This window comes from Zonotrichia leucophrys, chromosome 4 (genome assembly GCF_028769735.1).
Source record: "Zonotrichia leucophrys gambelii isolate GWCS_2022_RI chromosome 4, RI_Zleu_2.0, whole genome shotgun sequence".
Classification (NCBI taxonomy): Eukaryota; Metazoa; Chordata; class Aves; order Passeriformes; family Passerellidae; genus Zonotrichia; species Zonotrichia leucophrys.
Genome location: NC_088173.1, coordinates 63,902,423 through 63,929,759, shown reverse-complemented (window position 1 = coordinate 63,929,759; position 27,337 = coordinate 63,902,423). Strand labels below are relative to the sequence as shown.

General features: G+C 35.8%; 1 protein-coding gene across 1 annotated transcript in view; it reads left to right on the top strand.

Annotated features, from left to right (window-relative positions):
- The window catches only part of ARAP2 (ArfGAP with RhoGAP domain, ankyrin repeat and PH domain 2), a 118,088-nt gene that overhangs the window by 4,040 nt on the left and 86,711 nt on the right, over nt 1-27,337 (top strand). Inside the window, exons 4-9 of the mRNA XM_064712425.1 lie at nt 4,777-5,810; nt 11,999-12,069; nt 12,997-13,076; nt 17,625-17,707; nt 18,495-18,851; nt 21,801-21,870. Of these exons, the coding sequence (XP_064568495.1) occupies nt 4,894-5,810; nt 11,999-12,069; nt 12,997-13,076; nt 17,625-17,707; nt 18,495-18,851; nt 21,801-21,870 (1,578 nt within the window). The 5' untranslated portion in view covers nt 4,777-4,893. The remainder of the gene's footprint in view (nt 1-4,776; nt 5,811-11,998; nt 12,070-12,996; nt 13,077-17,624; nt 17,708-18,494; nt 18,852-21,800; nt 21,871-27,337) is intronic.

The following is a 27,337-nucleotide window of genomic DNA, read 5'->3' as shown; positions in this document are numbered from 1 at the left end:
TTTTTTTTTTTTTTGTGATTTCTTTTTTTAAATGTATTTATTAGGATCTTCATCTACTATGTTGTTTAGCAGAAGTTGGGAGCAAGCCTGAACTTGCTTGTGTCTGTTGAACTGATTGCTCACAGTGTGATTATATTGCCTTGTACTTTTAGAGGTTTGACAGTTTCTTCAGGCTTGTGTCTGTATTGATATTAAGAAAAGGAAAAAAAGCCTAGTCCCACTTGAGTGTTTCTGTGTTCACCTATAACCTACTGTTCACACATTTAATTATTAAAATTTTAGTTGCTTGCTTGCCTCAACAAAGATTTGTCTATCTCCCAGGCAATTTTGTCTTCAAGACTTTTCAACTTGAAAAATCAGAATTAAAGAATTTTAAAATTAGTAGATAGAGCTTTCCAGAATGCTAGACACACAGGTGCTTACCCTCCATGTGAGGAAGGGTTCTGAGAATTAGAAATGCCATTTTTATTTGATAGCTATTCAGCTGTCAGTTTTAGTAAAAGAAAAGACCTGTTAGGTCACTCTTGAGTTTTTTTGCCACTCCTTGCCTAAGTCTGTTCCATAAGATGGGAAAAGGAAGAAATTAACAATCAGTTTGTACGTAAGTGTGAAAAACATCTTCTGTGAAAGAAAGTTTTATGATTCTGTGAAAGGCTTAAGATGTGCGACACACATTGCAATTCATCTGCTGCTGAAACTTTTTTCTTAGAAGAAAAGCCCAAATTATTTTCCTGGTGTTGCTTTTTTCACTTAGCCGTTTAGGTGTTTTGTCCCTGTTTTGATAAAATGGAATAGTCAGGTGTCTTCCAAGAAGTTTGATGTTTTTCTTTTTTTTTAATAGCCATTATAGCATTTTCCTATTTTTAGTAACCACGCTGAGAATGGTGATTTTTGTCTTACTTACGCTACTTAATATATTACAAGAATCAATTTTATTTAAGCAAGTTCAGTTTCCCCTTGCATTTGTTTTGTTTTTTTGTTGTTTTTTTTGGGTTGATTTTTTTTTCTATTTATTTATAAGTAAGAAAAATCTGTTTTGCCTTGTTTCTGAGAGAAGATTTGTTTTATGGAGTGTATGCAGCCATGTGCACTAATGTTGTTTACAAATGCTGAATTTGTGTTGGTATAAATATGGATGTGAAAGAGAATGAATGTATTTGTACAATTGTGTATGTGCCACTCCATTTCTAATACTGTACATTCTTTAGGGTTTATTATAAATTACTTTGCAATCAAACCTAAGGAGGAGATTACGTTTTTTTTTAAATTGATACCAATCATATCAAAATAGAGTAATGTATTCAATAAGGGGGTCCTTGAGTTCTGCATTCTTGAGTTCAAACCTTATAAAATGTTTTAAGAAATGATTACATATTTATGTTCTGGCCTGTGAAACACCAGTGTGTGCAGATTTGTTTAGCTGTTTGTTACATTAATCTTTGTGTAAGTAGTGAAACCAAACCAGTTGTCAGTATAACCCTTTGCTTAGGCCCACAAAATAATATGTAATCTTAGTGGTATTTAACTGTGGGAACTCAGCACATCACTCCTGATGTCCACAGTTGCCGAGACAACCCTTGGGGGGCTCAGAAATCCTGGAATGTTGCCAGAAGTGGTTGGATTTTGACCCTGCACGGGATGTGCCACCTGTATGAGGGCAAGAGGATCACTTGGGGATAAGTGGTGAAGGAATTGATTATTCACAGGGTGAAAATACAGGTTTTGGGATTTTGGTACGGGGGGGTTTTTAGGAGGCAAGATGGAGGAATTAGGGTGTGCTTTGTCCTTCTCTTCTTCTTCTTGTCATCCATCTTTGGTGATGATGTTGGCACTTTGGGATTGGTTCACATTATATGTGCACTTGTTAATAAGGGTAAAAGGTATTGGAAGGTAAAGGTGAATATCTTATACGTAGTTTTTAGTATAAAAATAGATGACCGCCCAGTGGGAGGTCAGTGTGCCCATGGCTGTCTTGCTGGTCAGACCTCTGTCAGGCTGGGAGACGACTTTGTAGATAAGAAATAATAAACAATATTGAAGACCAAAAAATCTGAAGAGTGTGCTCGTCCTTTGGAGCGCGGGCTGTCCCAAGGCCATTCTGCGCCTAAGCGGGCAGAGACAACAGGCCGAGAACGGAGATTTAACGAGTGGCATAGCTAGGCCAGATCTATAGCATGTCTTCAGAAATCTTGATGGATGCACTGATAGCTTCTGCCACAGACAACTACAGAAACAGAAAGTAGATTGGGCTTTATCTTGCATCGCTGTTGGCATTTTGTGGTCAAAATGTCTTCTCAGCAAGCAGTTCCTTCCTTCCTCTGCTACATGCTTTGTTCATGAAATACACAGTAAAACGTAATCATTCTTACAGATTTAGACACAGCTTGTTCTCTGCTAGGTATCCCTTAGCATTGGTATGTGGTTTATACAAAGATGGGTTGGAGTCCAAACAGCTGATAGCACATGGCTATTTGAGTTCCTGAAGTAACAACAGTGCAGGTGTTCTGGAATAAGGTGTAGGAAAGCTATTGCATGTAGAAAAAACAGTATTATGATAGAGAGGAGAGAATGTGGATATAAATATTTTTGTTTATCTATAACAGATATATACTTATTTATAAATATATAGCTAAAGCTAGTCTCCCAGATGCACTTTTTGTTATTATGAAAGATGGAGGGATTGAGAAGATGCTACTGTCTGAAAATGAACACTAACACCTTAGGGAGAAAGTAGCCAAATGCGATCATGAAACCCAGAACTGTCAAGGAAGGTGGAAATGGCTGACATAACCAGCTGCAACTGCAACTTTACATGTCTTAGACTGATATGCTAGTGCTATAGGGATTTTATATACTTGAATATGTGTGTGCTTTGGTTGTTGTTTTTTTTGTGTTTTTGTTTGGTTTTTTCTTTTTTTCCCCCCTTTTGTTTGTAGTCTGTTTGATTGTGTTTTTTAATTACTGGTTATCTGAAGGACTATTTTCTGTCCCACACAGTACCTGTCTGATATTTTTTTTCTTGATAATTAATTTCTGTACTATCTTTTTATTCATTCTGTACTCAGAATCTGAGAATATATACTCATCTAGTTAAGAGGATATACATTTACATTTTTCAGAGTTTAGAGATGGGGGGAGGCCATACTGTTGAATTTTGTCCCTTATGACTAGAGGCTGCCATAAAAATTTTGAGGAAATGCTGAGTTTTCAAATTTTTAAAGGAATGATGGAAGTTTATATAAGCATGCGGGTTAGGATGGGAAAAAGGTAAATACAAAAGTGGATTGTTAATCTGTTCAGATCAGTCCAAGGCTTTTTGAATTTAAATGACCTGGGAATCTTTAATTGAGGGTTAACTCTGAAATGAAGTTAATCTCTCTTGAGAGGCTGGTATCTGATTGACCTATAGAGTTGTCTGTCTAAAAGGTTTTAATTGTATCAATTTATTATTCAAGATAAGTCACTTCTGAGAATTGTGGGTAGTGATCGAAGCTGATAAAAATATATCCAGAAAAATGAAGCTGAAGACTAGAGAGAATCCAATTATTTATTTTAAATAAAAGAACATTTATAGCAATTGGTACAGTAAAAATGTAGGCAATGCTTTAAGGTTAAATTCTAGATCATAAGTTCTGCATTTTTTGTCGTGAAATACTTTGAAGAATTAGATATTGATGCCTACTACCAAAGACAAATTCTGGTCTTAAGATTTCTCCTCTTTCTAAATGCTACTTAAATCTTAATGCTCTTCCACTGAAGCTGTTCTTTCTTTTCCAGGCTGCTTAAGGCTAGTACCTGCATGCCAGGACAGCTGTTACAGTCAGCAGATTTCCCCAAGGCCAAATTACTCTTTATACAGAAAGAGAGAGGTGAAAAACCTGTTGAGTGTTGCTGATCTTAAACCTTCTTTGAAGAAATATTATTTCGGGTTGTTTCAAACACCTTCAGAACAGTAGCATCTGGATTTTGTAAATTGTGAATTTAGATATGGCCCTGAAAGAAAGAATAATTCAAACAGATGAAATCTGCAGTGTAAGAGCTGAGTTGGAAAATACTAAGGAAAAACTCATGAACAGTCAGAACCTGCCAATGGGGTCATGCCTGTTCTCTTTGTGGCCAAGGGAAAGCTTCCTTGGCAGAGTTGAGATGCTGGTGGTTACCTGTTTCCTGTATTCCTGCCGACAGTTTGTTTGAAGGGCTGGCTCTGCTGTTGAAAACCATGTTATTGAGGATTGTACTTGTTCAGTTGGATTCTCAGGTGGAGAGGGCTTGAATGCGCAGTTCACATGGAATGCTCTAGGTGGTCATTTTTCCTTTGTTCCATTGCAGTGTGTTTTTATGTTAAAAGGATTTTGATATTGGAAGACAAGGGAGTAGAAGCCCTATTCCATAATTAATTTGGGTTAGTGTGGAAATAGGAAAGTTTTAGGCTCCAGCTATGGTCTTGGATAACTCTCCCTGATAGCCAAGTACTGTGTAATAGGAGTGTGTGTGTAGGTAAGTGATTCATCTCTTTAACTGTTCATCTTAATGTTTAACTACTAGGAGTATGTGTTTTAAGTCTGTATTACTTGTGCTTAGACTTTGATTTTGCTATTTTCTTTGTATAGGCTAAGGTAAAAGGATGGGTTTACCCTTGTTGAAATTATTGTATACAAACAATTAAAAATATTAGTGTTCATCTGACAGGAGTCTTTCACAATTTTATTCAAGGTAATTCTGAGGTTCAGGTGAGAATTGTTTTTAATGTTCTTTTTCTTTTCCGTATGTTTGCAGTCTTTAAAAAAACATCAGTTTGAACTGAAGAAACTTGAAGAGGTGTTGTGAGGAAACAAATATTTTCTGCTTGCTGGTGGACACCAAATTCAAGACTTTTCTTGCTAGTGAACATGCATGCAACCTGACTATTTCTACTTGACTGTGTGGGGCAATATATGGAATGAAGTCATGTCATCCACAGGCAATGGCTCTGATATTGAAGAATTTTTGGTCACCATTAACCTTGCACAGTATCTTCCTAACTTTAAAAAATATGGCTACACCACAGTGACAGATTGCGTGGGAATCAATAACAGTGTGCTTCAGCAAATGGGAGTGTTGCCTACAGGACATCGCAGAAGAATTCTTAAGCAGTTAGACAATCTTTTGGAAATGCAAGGAAATTCTTTTTTCCATGAAAATTTAAAACTCAAAGACTTGAAAGGTTTGGAAGAGAAGCAATATTCATCATCTGATCAGGAGTCTCCTGTAAGCAATTCAGGTGTAGATCAGACTGGCTTGAAATCTGTAACATCATCAGAACAACTCCTTAAAAAATCTTACATCAATAAGGAAAAGTTTGAACTTGCAGAGCAAAACTCAATGGAGACAAATGATGATAACTTTACAGATTTGGATTTTTCTAGTTTATACCAGAATTCAGACAGCATACTAAAAGCTGTCAGTCAAAATAGAAATCCTGACATGAATAATCAGCAGGATGCATCACTGACAGAAGCTGCTGCATACCAAGCTGATGAGCCCTTGATTGGCCCTTTGGTCTTCCGTGATCCTCCTTCATTTGTTCGTTCATGTGAGACAAAATGCAAGGAAAACAAACAGCAGAGGTTTGCAGATGAGGGTGATTTATCTAATAGAAAACCAGGTTCTTCATTCTATAAGTTTAAAGGAAAAATGATAGACAATGACTTATATGATTCCTGTGCGCTGAACTGCATGAAAGTATTTCCAAGAGCAACCCGATCTTTTATCTTAAGGCATCGACCTGTACCAGAAATTCCCGAGTCAAGTAAAGTTCAACCTTCATCAAGGTAATTGCTCTTCAGTACTAATGAGAAATTACTGTCTTGGTAGAACTTACAGTTTGGGGTTTCTTGAGTTTTATTTCCTTATCTCTATTTTTTTTTTTGTGTGAATTTTTTAAATATGCACTGTAAATACACTGGATTTGATATGAATGTTGCTGAATTAAGTGAAGAAGGATTAAGCTTCAATGTACTTCTAAAACAAAAATGAGAGTGTAAAGGGAAATTTTGGAACAGTGTGTCCTTATAACCTCCTCAATTTTCTCTGCATCTACATATTCACAGATAAAGCAATCTTTATTGATTTAGGTATAACTCTTATAAACTATAAAACATAAGCAAGAACTTCAAGATGGCTTTTGGGTTAATTTCTGAACTGATAGTCATTTGATTGTTAACTTCGGAGAATGAAGGCAACCATTTATTCATATTATGTGTTGGCTTTTGCTGGTGGTCTCATAACAACAAAACCTTAGCTTTTAATGATGTTTCTACGATAAAAATATTTCTGAGACATTCCAGCAGGGGAAAACAACAGTAGAAAAAGGAGGAAAAAAGAAGACGATAGCTGTGGATGGTTTTTCAGAGTTTATGCCATCTTTTAATTTGTTTCTGAGTATTCAGGTGATGTGACTGTGTCTTTTTCTTCCTTCAGAACGGTTGAGTTCATAATTTGAAATCAAAAATCACTGAGTGGCACTTATTTCTTGAATAAGCATTAGTTGTTATAGCTTGTCTTGGAAAAATATGATAGCATGTTACGAAAAATATCTGCTGTTGGGACTTAATTCAAGACCTATCTTGACAAAGGTATAATTGTTGGAATGTTAAAAATAATAGGCATTTAATATGTAGTCAATCACAATACAATATTGCAGTCTTTAAGCAAAAAAATACCTCCACACAGGTTAATTTGTAATATAGTTGGATCTATTAAGTAAGTTTTAGTTGTCATGCTGGCTAAGTGTCTTAAACAGAAGAAAAATTGATGCAGAGGCATATGCAAAGTTTTTTTTTGGTGTAACTGTATCATGAGGTTGCATTTTTTTTTTTTCAATTTTTCTTTGAACCACAAGCTGTGCCTGGAGGGGACATGTCTAAGAATGTTTTTTATTTATCTTGAGTTTTTCATCTGCATATCTCAGCAGTTAGAAGCATCATCTAGTTTATACATGCTCTAAATGCAGGGATTTCCCAGCATTTATTAGTTTTTAGATTACTGAGCAATGTCAAAATTAATCTTGTAATGCAGTTGTTTGAACAGGTGGAGAGGCAGAGTTTCTTTGCAACAATTAGTGATTGTTTTTTTTTTGGTGTGCCTTAAAAACTACTTCATTGGTGTCTTCTAAATGACAAAAAAAATGTCCTCATTGAAAATTAAGTATACCTATCCAGTAAGGTATACTGCTCCAGTGAGGCGCAGATTTATGATAGCTTTTGTAGAATGATTATACCTACTATATGTAATAAAGCTATTCATGCGGAGACAAAATGGGATTCTTAACCTAAAACATAACTACATACTAAAAGATTATTATATTCTTGCTGATTTTGAGAAACAGTCATCCAGTTGAGAGAATATATAGTAGTCTTCCCATGGCTGGAGTAAATCCTCCAATTCCCAGTCTGTTAGTGAGTGATACGTGACTGGGTCACTAACTTCATTACTCACCATTTTGGCTTGTGAGATCCAGTATCGTTTTTGGTCTTTATGCTCTAGTTGTAATAATATGGAAGTCCTGAGGGACCAGTCTGTCTGCCAAAGATCGAGGCTAAGCAAGAACTTCACAGCAGAACTTAAACATGGCAGAAACTCTCTTGATAACCTTTCTGACCACCTTTTCATAGGGGCAGAGAACTAATACTAATACAGAGAACTTTAAAATGGCATTGTGCAAACATCTTTAACCTCAGGAAAGGTTGTATCTTTGTCACAGAATTGCATCGGCAAACAGCCTCCAACTGGCCTTATTGACAGATGCTGGTTTCATCCTTAATGCATTGTATAAAAGCTGTACCATAGAGGCAGAGAAATCCTGCTGAAATCTGGGAAGCTCAGCATTTCCTTCTAGTCATTCATGGATATAAGTCATTAAATTTTTATGCACGGAATACTTTTCTCATTGCCTCCTGTGTACCTTTAGCACAAGAAGTTCTTACAGTGGGTCTCCTTGTGCCCCATAGTAGAGCTGTAACCGTGTCATTTTTTATTACTAATAATGCACTTACCTCCCTTCCAATTTTATCTGCTTCCCTGTGCTTCTCTTCTGCTCCTGACTCTTGCCTGTCGCAAAGCATGCTGGCATCTGGAAAGACACCATAGCATTTTAGAAGTTGAAAATACTTTAGGTTTATTTCTTTTTTTTTTGAATTTGGCCCTACAGTGTGGCAGCACTGTAACATTGGAGGGGTGCAGAATTAAAAAAAAAGAAAAAAGTGACAATTACACTTTTTTTGTAAATAGTTGGGTTATTGTGCGGGTTGTAGTACTGGTTTTTGTTGCTCAGTATTGATGTGTAGTTATGAGAGATTATTTTAATGTGTGCTTTTCCTTATTGTATCACTATGTGCTCGCTCTTGTTGGAGAATTGTTAAGTTGGTCAAAAGGTGTTTAAAACCACAAAGTGAAAAATACAAAATAATGAAAGTATTGCAATGGATGGAACTAAACACAAATGTGTCTTTAGGACAAGATTAAACATAATTAGTTTTGAAATAGTTTTAGATGCTTTGGATACTTTGGATAATGTCAACTAACAGTCACTCTGCTGTGAAATAGTTACCCTTGCGTTATTCTGGGAAGGAATTTGTTCAAACAAAAAGCTGAAGCAGATTTATAACATGGTAGATCTGATTTTTTTACAGAATAATATGCAGATAAAATTTCAGACTGATGAATTACATAATTTTTTAGATGTTTTCGTGGCACCCATCTTTGTTACTTGTTGTGCAGTAGTGGAGTTGTTCTTATTCCTTAAGAGAAAGAAGAAAAGCTAGACCAAAATTCAGAGTAATATCCTGCTTATGGGGGGAGATATAAATAAGTAAAATAGATAATGGTGCTTGGATGAGCAGGCACCATTTGTTTTCTGCAGTTGGCAGATGCTGTAGTTGGAATTTCTTGCTTGGTGCTGATATCCTTTAGACTCCATTTCTTAGCATACAAGTGCTCAAGATTGCTAATGAGGTTCCATGCTGGTGTTGCTGTGTATCTCTACTGTGTTCTGCCACACAAAATAAATTTTCTAGAAAAGAGAAGCTGCTCCCTCTCTTTTCCTGTGGGAAGGTGTCATTATTACTTTACCTCTGCTGGCAGTCTATGAACCCCAAAGCTTTAACACAGCATGCTAGAGCAGTTTTGATGTGTTTGCATTATGGGAGGGTTAGGTCTTGAGATAGATAGAAAAGAAAACACGTCTTGAATGAGTTTGGAAACAAAAGCTTCTTTCATTTAAAACACTCAGCAGATGAATGCCAAGTCAAGACTTTGAGGCACTGACTGCTTGCACTGACCTCCTTCCCTCACATTTTTGCAAGGTGACAGGAGTATATTGAATAAACCAGCTTGGTGCAAAGTTTTAGCTTTCCAGCCTTTCAGCATTTAGCAAGACCAGTCACTGCCTCATCGCATCTTTCATCCTGTTTATACGTAATACGGGGTGCTAGAGACGTGTGTGCAGCCTGAGCTGCATCCGGTACCTCTTAATGTATGAAAACAAGGAGTCCCAATCGCCACAGCTGGAACAAAGGCAACATTGAATGATAACTTACATTATTAGTGTATCTTTGAAAAATGTGCACAGTTTGTGGTTGGCAGACTGCTTGCGTTAACCTTCCATTAAAGAGCAAAATAAAGAATATCATCAATTTTGGTTGAGGTACTCAATTTTTGAATTGAAAAAATTCAAGAGAAGAGGTGTTTGCTTTCTGAAATGGCTAAGAAAAAGTCATGAATTGATACAGTTATAAGATTTTTTTTTCAATTTTTTTTCCTCCAACAGATGCCTTCAGTATTTTTCTCTCTTTAAATCCGGGTATTTAATCTGTACAACAACTAGCTTGCTTTTCTATTAAGCATTCACAAATTATCATTTTGTAGCTTGCACTGTTGGGTTTTTATGACACATAATCGTTCAAGCAGATACTCAAAGTGAGCTCATTTCGTTCATTTTATATCTTCAGATAGATAGTTTTTAATTTACATGAGTTTGAAATTTGCTTTCCAAGAATGACAAGGAGGTGTATTTTTGAATGCTGGAAAAAAGATTATGGTTGTTTTTTCAGCAGGATTTTGTGCCATGTATACATAAATGTAGGTGCATGATTGAAAAGAATACACAAGTTCTAAAAAGTATATGGATTTAAAAAAAATGTGGATTATTTTGTGTGTGTGACTTTTGTTTTGTTTGTTGTTTAAGCTGACTTATTTTTTATTACCTGGTGAATTTATCCATCCACCCTGAAACTAAGCAAATGACTCACTGTTTTACATAAGGGAAGCCTCCATAATTTTAAAGGCTCTTCAAGTCAAAGCTGTCTGTCTTTAAGTCTTAATTTAGTTTAATGCTGCTAGTACACTTCAAAAGATATCAACCTATCAACAAAAAATCTAATCTGTGTTGAAATACACTAGGTTAGGTTTTGGGTGTTTTTTAAGCATATTAAGTGCACACAAACACATGAAGTTAGTTTGCTGATGGAGCTTCAAAAGGTGTAACTAGATGAATTTTAGTAAAATGTATGATGAAGCAGACTTTTTAAGTATTTGCTATGTATTTATTGTAATTATGACTCAGGAGAGTAGGCAATTATATATGGGAACTGGGCTATGATCTGCTTTTACTGGCCCAACTCACTCTGTGTTTTCTAAACCCAGGATTTTATAAAGTAATCATTGGGGAACTTAGCTTATGTAACCTGGATAACATTTGAAATGTCAAGTAACTTTATAAGGTGTGGCTTCCATCTTGAATTTAATCTAATAAAATTTTTGAGGCAGATTTAGGTGTGGAGTAAAAATTATGTGAAATAGTAGTTCATGAACGCCTGCCTTCTGTCACAAAGAAATATCATTTTGCAGTTAGGAGTAATTCAAGTTGGACTTCATGAGACAGTAGGTCTAAAGTGCTAAATGTAGCTTATCTTAAAATACTAAAATTTCTCAGTATGTTAAAAGGGGAAACAAAAGTTAGGAGATTGATAGTTTTAGTAGAAGATAATTGCCTTTGGCTTTAAATGATGGAGGACCCACAAACTGTTAGGAAAACCAATAAGGATCTTACATGGCATTTATAAGCCTCAGAATATTCTATAAGGATGCATAAGAACCTTCAGTACTCTTACTTTAAGCAGAGAAAATGAAAGTAAGAGGAAAAATTGATAATTAAGTTAATGGGAGAATTCAGAGCTTGACTGAAAAGACCTGTAATACCGAGCACTGGACAAGTGAAGTGGATTAGAAATTTTCTAATTCACACTTTTTTCTTCCTGTGTTCTGATAATAAAGCTGTCTTGGCCTGAAATATAAATAGTAGCAACACTATTGCACTGTACTTGAAATTACTGAAATACGTGGGACCAGCACGCCACTAATAAAATAAATTTTCTGCTGTGAGTGGAGATGCCTTCTTACCCATGTGCAAAATGTGTAGGAGTTGTCACTGGCAATTGCAATGCAATGCCACTTACCTCTTGGTTTTAAAACTTTGTACGGGGAAATAATTCTCTTAAGGAAATCTAAACTTTACAGCAATTTTTTTTTCAGTTTTTTGGAGCGTGTTCTGGCTGGGTTCTCAGGCCTTTTATGAGTTTAATGTTAAAGTAAATTTTCATGGTACATCCTTTTTTAAATACAGCCATTGGTATTTATTGTGAAGGGGAAGGGAAGGAAAATGTTGAGGAAAACTCTGGGATCTCCATTCTTCATGCAATCTGAATGTTTTTAACATCAATTCAGAACAAAAAAAAACGCCTGAATTTGGGATGTCTGCTAAGATCAGAGAAGTATTTAATGTCATAAGGGGAGGAAAACATGTTGTGTGACTTTAAAAAAAATCAGAAAATTTCCCGAGATTTAAAACTTATTGTTTCTATATTTGTATAAAATTTTAATTGTTTAACTGCATGAGATGATTCTGCTTATTTTCTGGGGAATTTCAATTAATGTTTTCTTTCTGTGCTTTGTTTTGTTCAAGTTCCCTTCAGAGAAGAAGAAATATGGGCCTTGTAAATATTTCTTGCACTGGGAGGCAAATTTCACAAAACAGTGAGTTAAGCATGCTGATATTTATGTCTTGAATAGTAAAGAAAAATAAACCTTGAACTGGTTGTCTGAAATAATTATTACGTACATATTTTAAGAAGTATTGGGCATCTCAAAGGTCTAGAAGAACTGATTTATGTGATAGGAGAGGATTGAATCAGTTCTCCATTTTTACTTACTTTTTGAATATGTCAAAATAAAAAAAAATAGAAAATCTTCTCTTTAAGCCCCATTTATTTTAATATATATATTTAGACGAGTGTTTAAGTTTCTAATATTAGATCCAGATTTTTTTTAAGCAGAGTTAATTTCTTGAAAGATATAAGAAGTGTATTCCTGACTAATGCTGCCTAAGTTGTTTATAAGCGCTCATAGCTCCTGGAAAGAACAGGAAATTTATTGTATGAAATAGTTTGCTGAAGTGTTTTGAAGTCTTGTGCAGTCAGCTGGAAACTTCTTTCATATTTAAAAAATATCTTTTTTGAAGTTATGTGTTTATTTTAAGAAATACTTGGTGACAAAATGAAGATGGTGCACAGAAGAGTTGTGTGGTGGTTTATTTTTGGTATTTTTTAAAAGTCAGAATAAAGAGCTTTGGAGCTATTGCTTCTTAGAGTAGACCATTGAAGGTTTTTTTATTGTAACTTGATGCAGGGTAGGAAAGAAGAAAATCCCTGTATGCCAGCTATATTCAAATTACATAATAATGTTAATATCTATGCTGAAAAGAAGGTATCTGGAGTTGATGTAGAAATACTTGATTGAAAACTTGTTCCTCAAAGTTTTTTCTGGGAAGGACAGAGAAATTGCAAGCTTCACAATCTGTTTCCCTTGTTGATTTCATTATGACTTTAGCAGAGCGTTTGTGACTGACAGTAGAGCACTGTGTGACTGTATCTATTTATTTATTATTTATTGATTTGCTTTAAGATACTTCCATGGAAGAAAAGCCACCCATTATCTCTCCATATGGGGAAACCTTCATTTGTGACAACGCTAAAGATGCTAAAGTAAGTTGAGAAGCCTGAATGTATATAGTCTGTCTTCACTTTAATCTTCATGCTGGGTATTGCATACTGGCTTAATTTTTTTTGGTGCTCTTTTAGTTGCTAGTCCTTGATTTTTGTCATTTTAGGTATATGGAAAGGGTTTATGATGTAAATATATGAGGACTAATGTAATGAGTTTTGTTAATCCCAAGAAACACTTTGGATGTTTAGTAGTAATAAGAAGCTGTAGTCTGTGTTTTGGTTGTTTCTTGGTTCATAATTGAGGTTAAGTTGTTGAAATTTGAAACTGTTAGAATTTACTAAGAATGCTAAAAGTGGCTTTTCTTCTCATCTGAGAATTGCAGATCGAGACTGGGTGTCTCTGCACAGACTTTTGCATATCCTGTGAAAGCAGCTTGCACATTAGGTTAGGTGATATGATGGTCACATTTGGCCATGCCCTGTTTCAGTTCCTATATATGAAATTCTCAGGACTTGTAGGTTCTTGCGTGATGTTTTTCATGCATCTCCCAAACTTGCTGTATACCCCAAAAGTCACTTTTCTTTTAAGATTCTCTGAAGTGAATGTTTTTGCTGGGGTCGGTAGTTGGTGTGAATGCCACAGATGACATGTGGACAGACTTCTGAATCACGTGCAGGGAGATATGGGAGGTAAACTAGCTTAGTGAGGCATCTGCCCAATGCCATTAGTTTCCAGCTCCTGCTTCTGTCTCAGCAGGAGGCAGACCAGAAATTGTTGATTCTGTGATTGCTTATACTTTCTCCAGCCAGTCTCAAGCCACAGAATTAAAGATAACAGAAAATTCTCCTGCCCTGGTCTTCAGTCTCATGGTTCATTTGTAAACTATTGTAAACTGTTGACTAAAATAAAAACTACTCAAATGGATGTCTAGGATTTTTCTTCCATTCTAATTTCTTTAGAATTGATCAATAAAAGTAAACGGTTCAAATTTTGTCTTCCAATGAGAGTAGGAAGACAAAATTTGAATTTCCTGTTACTTTTATAGGAATAAAAGTAATCTCTTTTTGATGCATACTTTTTTTTGGATGTATACTATGCTTTTTTTGTTCTTGTTGACCTTTTATCACAGTACACATAAAATCATACCTCGCCTTTCCTACTTGTTCTTGTTATGCGCACGCAAAGCTGACCTTTGAGCGTTCATTTTGTTTCCTTGAATGCAATGCCTTGTCTGTGCTAGTTGTTGTCTGTACTAATGTCTTTAAAAATTCAAAATTTACCTTTTGTAATTGTTTCAATCGTCTAAGCTGATTTTGTAGCAGTTTCCTAGGTCTCTTGTTACTTATTAGCATTTTTCTGTACATTTCATTGAAAGGGTCGTTTATGAAAAAGCATATCCAGAAAGCTTGTCGGCACTCTTTCTTATCTTACAAAGGCACAAAGTACAAAAATACCATGCTGTTAAACTGGGTTAACTGCTTGAAACTAAATTGCTATTTTGCTGGTTCTAGAATCATGATTAATGCAGTGTATTATGACGTCCTTTACCTGAGCTGAAGATTTGGATTTTAATATCACTTCCATGTATGTGAACAGTTTCTTACATTATGTTTATCACATGCCTGTTGGAAACTTCATAGCTGATTTTAGTTCCATTAGCCCTTAATTGTGGCAAAGGTCATAAAGAAGAACTATGTAACAAGCATCTTGAGATACATTTCCCTTTCAGATTTTTTTCAGCAGAAGCAAATATCCTAGGAACACTTAAGGATATTTAGATAACACTGTAAAGTGTCTGAGATTTTAGAGCTTGTTGCTGCTGCTTCATGTTAAGTCATGAGAGTATAGTTTGCCCATATGAATAAAAGGTGCCAAGCTATTATACTTAAGACTGAAATTTGTTCTGAGGCCTTGTAAGGTGGCCATCACCCTTCCTTCTCTTTCACTGGTGTAAAGAAAAGACTTCTGTAGGCTTTTGTGAAGGGAGTGACTGTATAAATAGGTAATGAGTCACTACCGACTGAAAGCAAGTGAGCATGAGAGAAGAGGGGAATGAAGGTTATAAAGAAAATATCCATTTGGTTTGGGTCAGGAAGAAAGATAAGTGTAAAGAGAAACTTCTGAAAGGCAACCTGAAGAAGAAACTGGGTTTTTTAAAATGCTGATTTAAAAACAACACAAAAATTCAAGTGTTTTAGCAACATTTTGTTGTTGTGTCTAGCTAAAGGAGTCAAGTATATTAGGATTCCTCCAGAGGAAGACTGAATTCTAACGAGTTTAGGCCTCATGGGTGACATACTGGCTTTATGTCTTGCTGTAGACAGACTAAATTAAACATGCAATCTGAGCTCAGTAAATTGTGTGAGCTGAGTATTGGGATACTGTGGAAGGCTGGCTGCCTTGCATTTCATGAGAAAATGCTTTGTGTAATACCTCAGACACTTGAAGGAGGTGGGAATTTTATCTTGTATTGAGCCTGAGCATCTTGTAGGATATTTCTGCAAACAGGACAATGCAAATGCTTGGGTTTTCATTTGTTTGAAATAGATTTTTGTGAGCAAATAGAACTTCCTTTACCCACAACTTGTCTTCATTTGTGGACTTTTACATTTTAAATTCTACTGACAATAGAAATGCATTTCTTAGTTATTTCTTGGAAATTATCTGACTGTCTGAATTCACTTGCTCAGGCACTGAAGATTATGGAGTGAGCAGAAGCAGGACATCAAACTGTTACTGTAGTGGTTCTTGACAGGCAGGAAGAGGTATTATCATGTAGCTTCAGTGGGTATGGATTTCAATTGTATCCTCATAAACAAATGAAGATAAAGGACACTGACTATTTTTACTCTGAGGATGTTTCATGCACCATTATATTAGCCTCTTAACTATTGTGCAGAAGTGTGGCCCTTTCCCCTTCTTTTGGGAGATTCCAGGCAATGGAAATACTTGATAAACAGTTGATAATTGCTTTTGAGTTTTCTATTTAATTTGTCTACAAAGTACATTGATGCTTTTTGCTTAGTTTTTTATAGGGTTTGTTTGGTTGCTTTTATTGATGTTTTGGGGAGTTTGTGTTGTTTTTTTTGTTGGTTTTTCTTTTTTTTTTTTTTAGCCCCTTTAGCTACAGCGCAGTACTGCGATGTGTGGGTGGTTAGGTTTTAGTGGGGTTTTCTTTTTATAACGGGTCTGGTTGGCAGAGGAAGACAGACATTCACCTAGATTTATCCTAGCATCAGACTGATTTCTGCACTTTTGCTGCACTCTTCCTCTGCTTTGAACTGTCTTTTTTTAGTCTTGCCTTTCCATGTTACCAAGGTGCAGTCCTCAAGTGCAAGATTACTTTCTGCTACTCAGAAAACAAATGGCAATGTTGTGAAGGCTTATCCACTTTGTTTCTGCCATTGTTCAGCTTCATTACATACACATAAAAGCTTAAATGAGTTGATTAAAACACGTCTTCCAGAAAGCATGAAGATGTTCAGTTTAGGGTTTTTTTAAGGAAGAAAGACATACTGAAAAGCCTAGTAGTGCAATATGATTGTCAGATTAAGTTTAGGAAGTGTGAAATGTAGTGTTCACGAGCAGTGTTAACCTTGACATTTTGTACACTGCAAGCAGTTTACAAAGCAGTGTGATAAAGATTTCTAAGCAAAAGTTAATAGATGAGCCTTTTAGGAAGAAGTTCTTGGCAAGAAATAACCCAAAAAAACCCCTAATGACATATATTCAGTGTGTCTGTGTTCAGTTTTGCTTTAGGATTTTGATTTTGCCATTAAGTGTTCTGTGAAGGCTGTTCATTTATTCCCAAGAAGAAATATTGTTATGAAAGATAGGCTAGCAGTGGCAAATTATAAATGGTACTTAAGCTGCATGTAACTTGTGACTCTTGAGCTTAAAAAATATTCAGTTGTTGTGGTTTAACCCCAGCTAGAATTAGAACACAGCTGCTTGCTTGCTCCCACTGCAGTGTGGAGACCTGGAAAACAAGTGACCTCTTAGATGGTGGAATAAGGCCAGCTTAATAATTACTACAAAGCAAAATGTAATTATAATACTAATGCTGATAGTAACTCTAGTGGAAAGGAGAGAGCATGAGGCTGCGTGCTGTGGAACATCCCTTTGGCCAGTTTGGCTCAGCTGGCCTGGCCATGCACCCTCCTGGCTTCCTGTTCCTGTGCTCAGTGGCAGAGCATGGGAAACTGAAGTCCTTGACTTAGAGTAAGCTGTACCCAGCAACATCAGTGTGTTATCAACATTATTCTCATTCTCAAATGCAAAACGTTGCTATGTGTGAGAAAATAAACTCTATCCCTGCCAAAACCAGCCTTGAGAAAAATCAGAGCAGTGGTATTTCTATACACTGAATCTCTTTATCTGATTTGTTTGTATCAGGTTTTTTGGGCCATGCTTAAATGTTGGAAATAACATTTCTTAGAATACAAAAATCAGCTTTCAAGTGCCTGTTTGAAAATGGGGGAAAGAACAGTGCTGCTAGCTAGGCTGTTTGTGTGATTTGTATCTACAGTAATTTAAATATCACTTTTTCAGTTACAAATGTTTGTTACAATATATTTCTTTTCTAGGAACTTCATGGAAATGATTTCCTGGCTTGTGAAAATAAATTGGATCTAGGAATGAATGAAGAATATTCTTCTAAGAATCTATGGTATTAAATAAGAATTACTGAGAAACTCAAAGTGTAAAGAAGAAAATGCTATTTACTGATGTCACAAGTTGATCTTGTGGGCACAACCATGACTATATATTTTTTTCTTCTGTTTGAGGCTTTACCCCATCCTATATAAGGCAAATCTGGGCACTGTGGCTTTTCTGAGACTATTTAAACTAGGTTTCAGAATCTCTTGTGAATTTGGAGAGTGTCCCTGTTTTCCCCAGTCAGAATAAGGAAGACCAAGTTGCATTTTTGTATGTCTCATAGCTAGTTGTGTCTGACTGCTCGCATAATTTACTTTGTCATTAGAGAAAAACCAACTCATCCAAACAAGCACAAAACTGAAACACATTCACCACTCCTGTCCTGAGATGGTGGCCAGTGGCTTGATGCAGTGGGAACTAATGTGCTTCTCAGTTATCCAGTCTGCACCAGGCTCCTGTTGAGCTGGGAGAGGGAAGAGAGAGGTGATACTGAAAGTTGTCAAAAGTATTCAGAAGAGCAAAGCTAGTTTTCTGAGGAAGGAGAATTTACTTTTAAATTTCTGTTCAGGCTTCCCAAAGGAGTGTTATCTTGGCACTATGCCTGTCGAATGGAGAAAATAGGATTCAGGGTGGTCATAGTTATAAGATACGTTGTGTTTAGCAGGTCTGTGGTTCACTGTGATTATACAAGTTATAAACATAATATACTTTACCAGTATTTGTTCTAATTACTAATTTTATATGCTTGTGCATTGTAGTAACACAATTTAAGAGTAAAATTCACTTTTTCTTTCCAGTTACTTGAGTAATCAGAAGGAGAGGACAAAAGAAATTGCAAAAAATGAATCCTTGTCTCAGGAAGACCCATCATTAACACCAGAAGAATCTGAAAGTGAATCTGTATATTCTACTGTGGAACAACATACTTTGTCTTTAAAAAGAAGGAAAAATAAAACCAAAACACACTCAGCATCTTGCAGTAAGATACAAAGTGGAGATTCTGATCGCTTGGCCAGTGAGCAAATGAATTCTTGGCAATTCGGTGGAGATCAGACTTTGATTGGAAATGAATCAATAACACCGTATGCTTGCTTTTATGGACCATCAGTAAAGAAGGTTAAAGCAGGATGGCTGGATAAATTATCCCCTCAAGGGTACGGTATTTGCAGTAGTTATTGTGTAACTGTGACAGTGTATGCTTGCATGAGAGATATTAAGTTTGTCTTTAGTCACTGCTTAATGTTTGTAGTGGAAGGGGAAAGGGAATTGTTTTCATTGAAAGAGCACCAAGCTTTTGTGAATTTAAAAGTTTTTAGTGAAGTTACCTATTCTAAAGTTTTTTTACAAGATGTACTGAGGGAAGATATTTTTCTTAAAATTGTTGATCTCTACTCATGGGCTATAGTGGAAAAATACAGAATGAAGTTGTGCCAGTATTTCCAGTTACTAAATTTTTGCTGATCTTTTGTGGTCCACAAAGTAAGTGAAAGAAAACTCTGATTCTGAAATACTACTTTACTAATTTAGCTGTGGATTATAATTTAATAATTAGTGTGACTGGAAGCTCTGTTGCTTTCTGTCTGTGTTCTTTGAGCTTTGAGTTTAGAATTCAACTGGGCTGAATTCCTTCTATTTAATTTAATTTTTTTGCCTAAAATTTGATGGTAGAAATTTGAGCTCAATTCTCAAGATTACAAGTAATGAAGAGAAGGGACCACAATAGAAAATAAATTCTCTCTGTCACATTTGGGAGTTAGATGACAACAACAATAACAACAACAACATATATTTGATTTCTGTTATAAGTTCTTTGTTTTATTGAAGCTGATTTTAAACTCCAGCTATCATTAGACTGTTTTTCACTAAAGAATGCTTTGTTAGCAGATCTTCCATCATAAATACTTGCTAACTCTCATAAGTTGTTCTGACTTCCTCCTTTTAAATTGTGATTTTCAGTTTCTATTTTTCTTATAACCTATGTTCCTATGAATTCTATGAATCCTTTTTTAGAATCGAAAGTGGCACAATTTTACTTTTTAAGTCTGTTTCTGATCTTCACTAGGACTTAGCATCTAGAAATTAAACCTGTTGTACTTGTTAGTGCTAAAATACATCTACTGCACTTCTATTCAAGCCTTAATAGATCTGCATTCCTTGTTATTAGGACAGTATACTGAGCTGTGCTGAAAGGTATTAAAGTTTTTGGCCTTTCCTTTGATTGTTTTTTGCCATAATAATCATCAGCAATATAATTCAGTATATATAATATATAATTTTTTAAGTGAGAAATTTATGTTATTATGTTATTGCTTTGGAATAAAACATTATTTGAACTCACAGGAAGAAGCTCTGTTGTATAGCAATTTCCATTTTTTTTGTGTTCCTTTCTAGGGAATTGATTTGATATTATATAATTTTTTAATTTTTTTGTGTTGATGCACTTGATACATTGTTGAAGGTGACTACTAAGATGGAATAAAAGGTTTAATAAAACTTTTTTACCATCACAGAATTTCAGTGTGCTCAAAACTGTTTTCTTTCCTTTTTAAATTATTTTGAAAGTTTTGTCCACATTTATGTATTGCCATTGTTCACCTTTACTAAAGACTCAAAGAATAATTACCCACAGAGTGTTTCCACATTTATTTTTTTTTTTTTTCAGAATTATTGGGATATTGAACTCTTGGAAAGCTGCAGTTAGCTGTAACTCTTGTTCTATTTTATTTACAGGATATTTTTAACACTTTTGGCAGTTAGCTAGCAGAATCATGAAAAGTATAATTTTTGATTCCAGCTGGCTTGTCTTGCTCCATTTGAAGGGATAGAGTTGAGAACAAGTTATGAAAACTTCAAGAAAGTGCCATGGGAAAAATTTATTATTTGGAAAACATAATGAGTTAACCACAAAATTAGTAGTGATTAGTACTGAGTAGAAGAGTTGCATGGTCATTAGCCTTGATGCAGTGACAGTCCACAGCTACATTTCAAGGACTTTGTCTCAGGGGTGGTTCAGTGAATGATACACTTTTGTTTCTTTTACTTACAATACCATTTCTCAAGTATCCGAAGAATTAAAAAAACTCAGCCGAATTCTAAAAGAATTTTTTTTCAAACTATTGAAGCGCTGTCTTATTTTATTCTCATTCTTTTTGTAAAGCTCCAATTTACACCCAGAAGTTTGTGATTCCTTGGGAAAAAGAATATATACTGTTTTCTTAAATTTATAGAAATCATGCAATTAAAGTATGGGCTCTCTTTTTTTAGTTAATTCACTATAAATTCTGCAGTCTTTCAGTTTGCTCACATTGTATGTGGTACTTAGGTTCACTCGTGCCTGTATAATCTTGAAGTTTATTGACATTTTAATGCAAAATAGATGGTACATTGGCCTTTCCAGGTTATGAAAAATGATGATTTATTGTAGTCATATAATGCAAGTTAATTAAGCCAGAGCTGCTATTTGATTAAAGTTTTGATAAGCTATCACAGTCTACTAATCCTAAAGCGAGCACTCATTTAAAAGAAAAGGAAATAATGTTGGGAAAATACATTAGTGGGGTCTTGTTCTTGCCTAATTAACTTGTTTAATAGATTTTAGAATGGAGACGTTTTTAGATGATAACTAACAAGCTGTCAACATTTCTAGTGACTGTAATGGACTACTTCAGGTTAATGTAAAAATATATTTTTAGGAGGTCTCTATAGAGTATGAGTTAATGGCACACTGAAAGTTTCCCATTAATATGTCCAGTTGATAACACATTGAAAATTAAATTTCACGTTGTACTTGTTGGGAGATGTGGTGTGCTGCTATCCATTCATTGGCCAGAAAACAGAGTCCTGGGGAGCTGTGTTGACGTGGAATGGCTGGAGGTACCATACCAGCAAACAGAGATGTCATAAGCACAACAGTGAGATGGTCATTTGAGGTTCTCAGCTTTCATTTTTGGAAAGTATCTTAATAGAGCTTGTGGTGACTAAAGTTATGCTCTATGTTCCGAATATTCATTTGAACCGAAATATGACCTCTCTATAATTGTGATTGAGACATTCTTAAAACCAGTGTTAGCTGTATATTAATTGTGTTAATTTTTGATTTGCAGCAAACGTGTGTTTCAGAAGCGCTGGGTTAAATTTGATGGAGAGAGCATTTCTTATTACAACAATGAAAAGGTAAGAGATACCTTTTGGTCATGTTTGGAACAAAATGCATCTGTGTAATACACAAAGTACTGTAATTAGAATCTGAGGAATTAGAAATGAATAGCCATCCTAGGTTAATTTTCAATTCTAAAATACTAGGGTGAGATGTAATTAAGTATTTTAAGGTGTCCATGTCTTCATGTATTGTTCATCCTTGTATTTTCTAGAAGGGCTTGTATTACTCACCTTTCCAGGTAGATATCATCAGATTTGTTTTTACTTTAGTGAGAGACTGACACTGCTGCTATTTTTGGAACAGAACGGGATCATGCTAAACACTTTCAAGAGAGATGTTATTTGATGGTTTTTGAAGAGTGTTTTGTCATGGGAGCCTAGCATGCTGGAGATTGTGAGAGCACCATTAAAAGTAGCATGGAAGACCATTTAAACAAAACCAACCCAAACCTATACACTTGTTGACTCTTTGATTAAAAATGTCTTTTTTCTATTTGTCTTCTGTGCAAAATTGCATGTCATGGAACTAGGTTAGGTTTGAATGGGAATGTTCAAAACCAGTTCTACAATGTATATGACTGGTTTTGTTTCTGTACTGAGGATTGAATCCTGCTGGAACGTTTGCAGACACGTGAGCTGCTTTGATTAAAGTAGTTCGCGTCTTATATGTGCTACAAAAATGCATTTGTAAATTATAGTTTTCAGCAGAGTGTATTCCTTGTAATTCTCTTAGAATTCCATGGGATTACCCTTCAGAGCACTACAAAATCCTTTTTCTTTTGCTCTGTGATTTAATAATTAATATTTCCTCTTGGAAGTAGTGAAGACCTTCTTAGACTTAAAAGTGATAGATGATTTTACAATATGCATGTTAAGGGAAGTTGCGGTTCCCTTCCCTGTGCATGTGTGTTACTGTATTTAAAGGCCATTTCCTGTTGAAGATGCATATTAGATTAGGAAGAAAATACAGTTTCAGGTAAAAGTTCTGAAACAGTGTGCTGATTGGTGGTAAGAGATCTATAGATGCCTTAAGATGGGGTGAGGATGTGAGAACTGAAGTAGGATGAGACTGTTTATTTTCTGAGGGGCTGGGGAACTAAGAAAAAGCTCAAAAATACTTACATCAGTCTTTTTGCTTACTGATTGCAAATTTGAAACAATCTGTTTTTACTTGCTTACTTTGCTTCACTTACAATAGAAGACTTGATTTTGTAGGTGAAGGGAACAATAGAATAAGGAGAATAATGTTTACATTCCAGTGACAAAAAATGGTACCCCTATGCAGTATTGATCCCACAACTTCAGAGGAGCAGAAAGGCAGGGTTGATCGTGAAGAAAGACTTGAAAAAAATAGAGAAATGGGATTTGCCTAATGCTGTCTGTAGCATAATTAGGGAAAGAAATGCTAATAAAGAACTTAGTCTTTTATCTGCTCTGGGAATTTATTTTTATTTTTTTTCTTCCTTTTGAAAGTCACTGAAAGTGTTACTTGGAGGTCAGTTATGCTACAATGGCATTTGTTATATGTCTGTTTGTCATAAGAGATTCCTGAAGTATTCCCTTCTGCTGAATCGAATGTTTAGTGTGTCGCATGATGCGTAGGAAGCCACCAACTCTGCATCCTCTGTTTAAAAGGTCTGTGTGGTAGGTTAGGCTATCAGCAGCTTGGCAAACACTTGTGTGGAAGCCCCTTTGTCTCACTTTTTCTGGAATCTGAGTCCAAGCCTCACTCTGGGTATTGAAGGAGAGGCTGCTTGGTCTCTGTGTATAGTTTGACCACATTTGGGTGTCTGACTTGCTGACTTGGTGAGTCACATACGTGAAGAAATGTTATATCTGAGAACTGCAAAGCCTGAAGCAAAATTCTGGGAACTGAGGATTTGGTGAAACTCAAAATAGTTTGCAGGTAGGAGGAAAACATAGTTGGGTACCAGTATTTCTTAGCGCCCAATGGGATTGTGCTGAACGAGCAGTGGTGTCACTCAAGAAAATGAGTTTTTGGTGTAGTGGTCTCTGCTGGATCACTGTCTCCACACCTAGGGTGTTCATATTTCATGTAAGATGGATATCAGCATTTTGCTGCTGTTGCTTGTGTGTTGTTACCTTGACATTATAAACAATTATTTGCAGACCCATCAAGACCTGTGTGCAGCTTGAGCCCCTTGCAAGGTCTTGCATGTCTCCCTTCCTACTACATAGCTGGCCATTTATATATTTAAGTGGGGAAGTTGTTGTTTTAATTTTAGAACTTAATGGCAAGTTCTGTCTATTCTAGTCTGTGTTTGTCTTAGGACGTTGCTACACAGACAAGAAATTATACTTTCGTTTTCATGTGTATAGAAGAAATTCGTGTTATAAAGAAATTATACGTTTGGTTTCATATATCAATTAAAAGTAGTTCTCAGAAGGAAACCAATCCATACTTGATATTTTTCTTCTTATTACAAGCAGAGAAGGTTAGGCTCAGTGGAATGGAACTGTTTATTTTACCCAGAAGCACTACTGATATTAAATAGCGCTATTTGTCATTCAAATTAGGAGCTAGAGTGAGGTTCTCAAGAAGGGGAAGTGTACTACATGGCTAATGAAGAGTGAAATAACCAGAGACTATAGGGGGAAGACACAGAGAATATTATTCCTGAAAATGCCCATATGAATACTTCTTTGAATGATTTAAACACCAATTTTATACATATTTTTCTGACCTTGTTTTAATTGTCTTTCAACTTCTGCTTGATAGAGATCTCTTTTTTACTTTGTATACTTTGTATCTGCATACATGAAAAAAATGATTCAGCTTTTAACAAACAGCATCTGACCTAGGGAAAGTTTTGGGTTGAGTCTGTGTTGCTCTCATTTCTTCTGTGTTCCTGGTCCTGAGAAAGCTGATGCAATCAGAGCAACATCCCATGTGGCTTTGTCTCAAAAGAGTGTGGTTAACTGAGGAGGGGAGGGTAGAATTTGAGTTGTTTTTTCAGCTACCCTACATGCACAAGTTTTGCTTCAAATTTCTTCCTACTTTAGGCAGAAATCTGGTGTTTTACCACACACTTTATAGTAAGGCAGAAACTTCTGGTTACGTTGAAAGTTTTTATTTAAAACAGCTTACCATCCCTGACAATTATATTAGTGATTTAGGAAAAAGATTTCAGACTTCAAGTGGAGAACTTCAACATTTTGTTGTGTCACAGTCCAAGTGAACATTACAAAGAGCAAAATTCACTGCAAAACAGATGAATCACTGTCATTCTTGAAATGCTTCTGTTGTAGAAGTAAAACCAAAGTAGTCAAAAATGGAATTTTCCATGATCCGTTAGCTCATCTCTGAATCACGACCATCAAGGAGTGATATGGTGAGGCTTTATTTGAAAATTAAATTTTCTGCCAAACAGGTGATACAAAAAACCCAAACATTTTGCTTTTCCCTGCTGGAAATTTTTTTGTCAGAGAACTCTTAGCAGCTTTAAAGCTAGTTTACACCACTCAGTAACAGAATAAATAGCTGTGAAGTTCTTGGCTGTGTTTGTTTTGGTTTGTTTTCTATATTCTTAAATAATTCACCTAATTTCTAGTCTGGAGTATTTCAAAGAGAGTTATTGTATCTTGATCTACAAGAGCTTTTTAACAGGCATTATTTTTGCACATGAAAGAAAAGCTGCTGCACAAGAAAAATAGATTGATAAATTATTATGGTTTAAACTGTATTTGAAAATATGTATGCCTTGGAGAACAAAGCTTTCAAAAGGATAATGGATGATTGTTTAAATAGCAAAGCAAAACTATGCTCAGTTTAAAAGGAAATTGACTTTTTTTTAGCAAATGAAATAAAATAGTTGTAACTTCCAGCAGTCTGTTATTCTCTCGCAGTAGTACCGAATACAGCCAGTAGATGCCTGCAAACACCATAACATATTTATAACTGAACTCCTACAGAAACAGTAGATGTAAAAATTTTGTTTTACCATGGAAGGATCAGTAGTTAACTTAATATCCAACCTCATTAAAATGTATTAAAATCACTCTTTTAACAAATATAGCCATAATGAAAATAGCTATGCAATTCTATCTATTGTCATTCTGAGTATTCCTTGTGTGTAACTGTAGTAACATACTTGCTTCTGCTATGTTTCAATATTTCTATTTATTTATCACTAAACTACCTTTGCTGACATGTATTAGTATCACAAAGTGAAACAACATTAGTATATTAAACTCAGTAAACAAAAAATGATCCAGTGTATCCTTTCTGCTTCACATTTACAATGTTCCTCGGGTGCTTGTATGAAGTCTGTTATAATAATTTATACTTTGGGAGGGAAGTTATTACAGAGCAATTTCTTTATGGGAAGCTGACTCTGACTATTACTGCATCTGAAACATAAATTTTATCAGGATATCTGACTTGTCTTGGTCAGAAAATGAATTTATGAAAGTGTAGTGGAGACAAGAGCAGCATTAACTCTGGAATCCAGAAATAATGCAGATGTATTTCTGAAGTGCACGTCTGCTTCAGCTTTCCTTCCTGTCAACCCCCACCCCAAACCCTTAGGGTAATTAGTTTAAAAGGTGAGCTAATTGAAGGAAGTACTTGTAGCAGTCCCTTTCTCCCATCTTGCATTTGTGTTCCATTCAGTTGTCCAAATACCTAGTTGGTAATCTAAAAAGACTGAGAAAATTTGTGCTGACCCCGAATTATTATGGTTTAACCTCAGCCAACAATCATGCCCCACACTCACTTTTCTCACAGCTAGGATGGGGAGATAATCAGAGGAATAAACATGAGAACTTGTGGGTTGAGATACACACACTTTAGGAGGTAAAGCAAAAGCTGTGCACAAGCAAACCAAGGAGTTCATCCACCACTTCCATGGGCAGGAAGGTGTTTGGCCATCCCCAGGAGAGCAGGACTCTGTTCTGCTTAATGGTTACTTGAGAAGACAAACTCCATCACTGTGAACATCCCCCAGCTTTGTGTCCTGAACGTGCTGCCATGTGCTGTGGATGTCCCTCAGGTCTGCTGGGCTCAGCTGTCCAGGCCGTATCACCTCCCATCTTCTTGTGCTCCTCCAGCCTCCTCAGGGCTGGGGTGGGCTGAGGAGCAGAAAAGGCTTTGATTCTGTCTCAGCACTGCCCAGCAACAGCTGAAACATCCCCGTGTTGTTGTGAACCCTATTTCTATCGTCAAGCACAGCTCCATGCTAGCTACTCTGAAGGGAATTAGCTGTATCCCAGCCAAAACCAGCCCACACATATAGCAGAAAGCATATACCTGACCCAAGCTAGAGCATTCTTGTTAGCACTGACAGGACAGTGTATTTTTCCAGTGTGGTGCCCTTGTTTGTGTTCAAATTTAGGGATAAAATCAGTGAATTTATGTTTCTTGTTGGCTACCCACTGAAGTGGCAAGGTGTGGGGGGGAGCAGCAAGACTGTTTGGAATTATCTGCCTGGAGGAAGTATAATATTTTTCCCATGTCTGATTC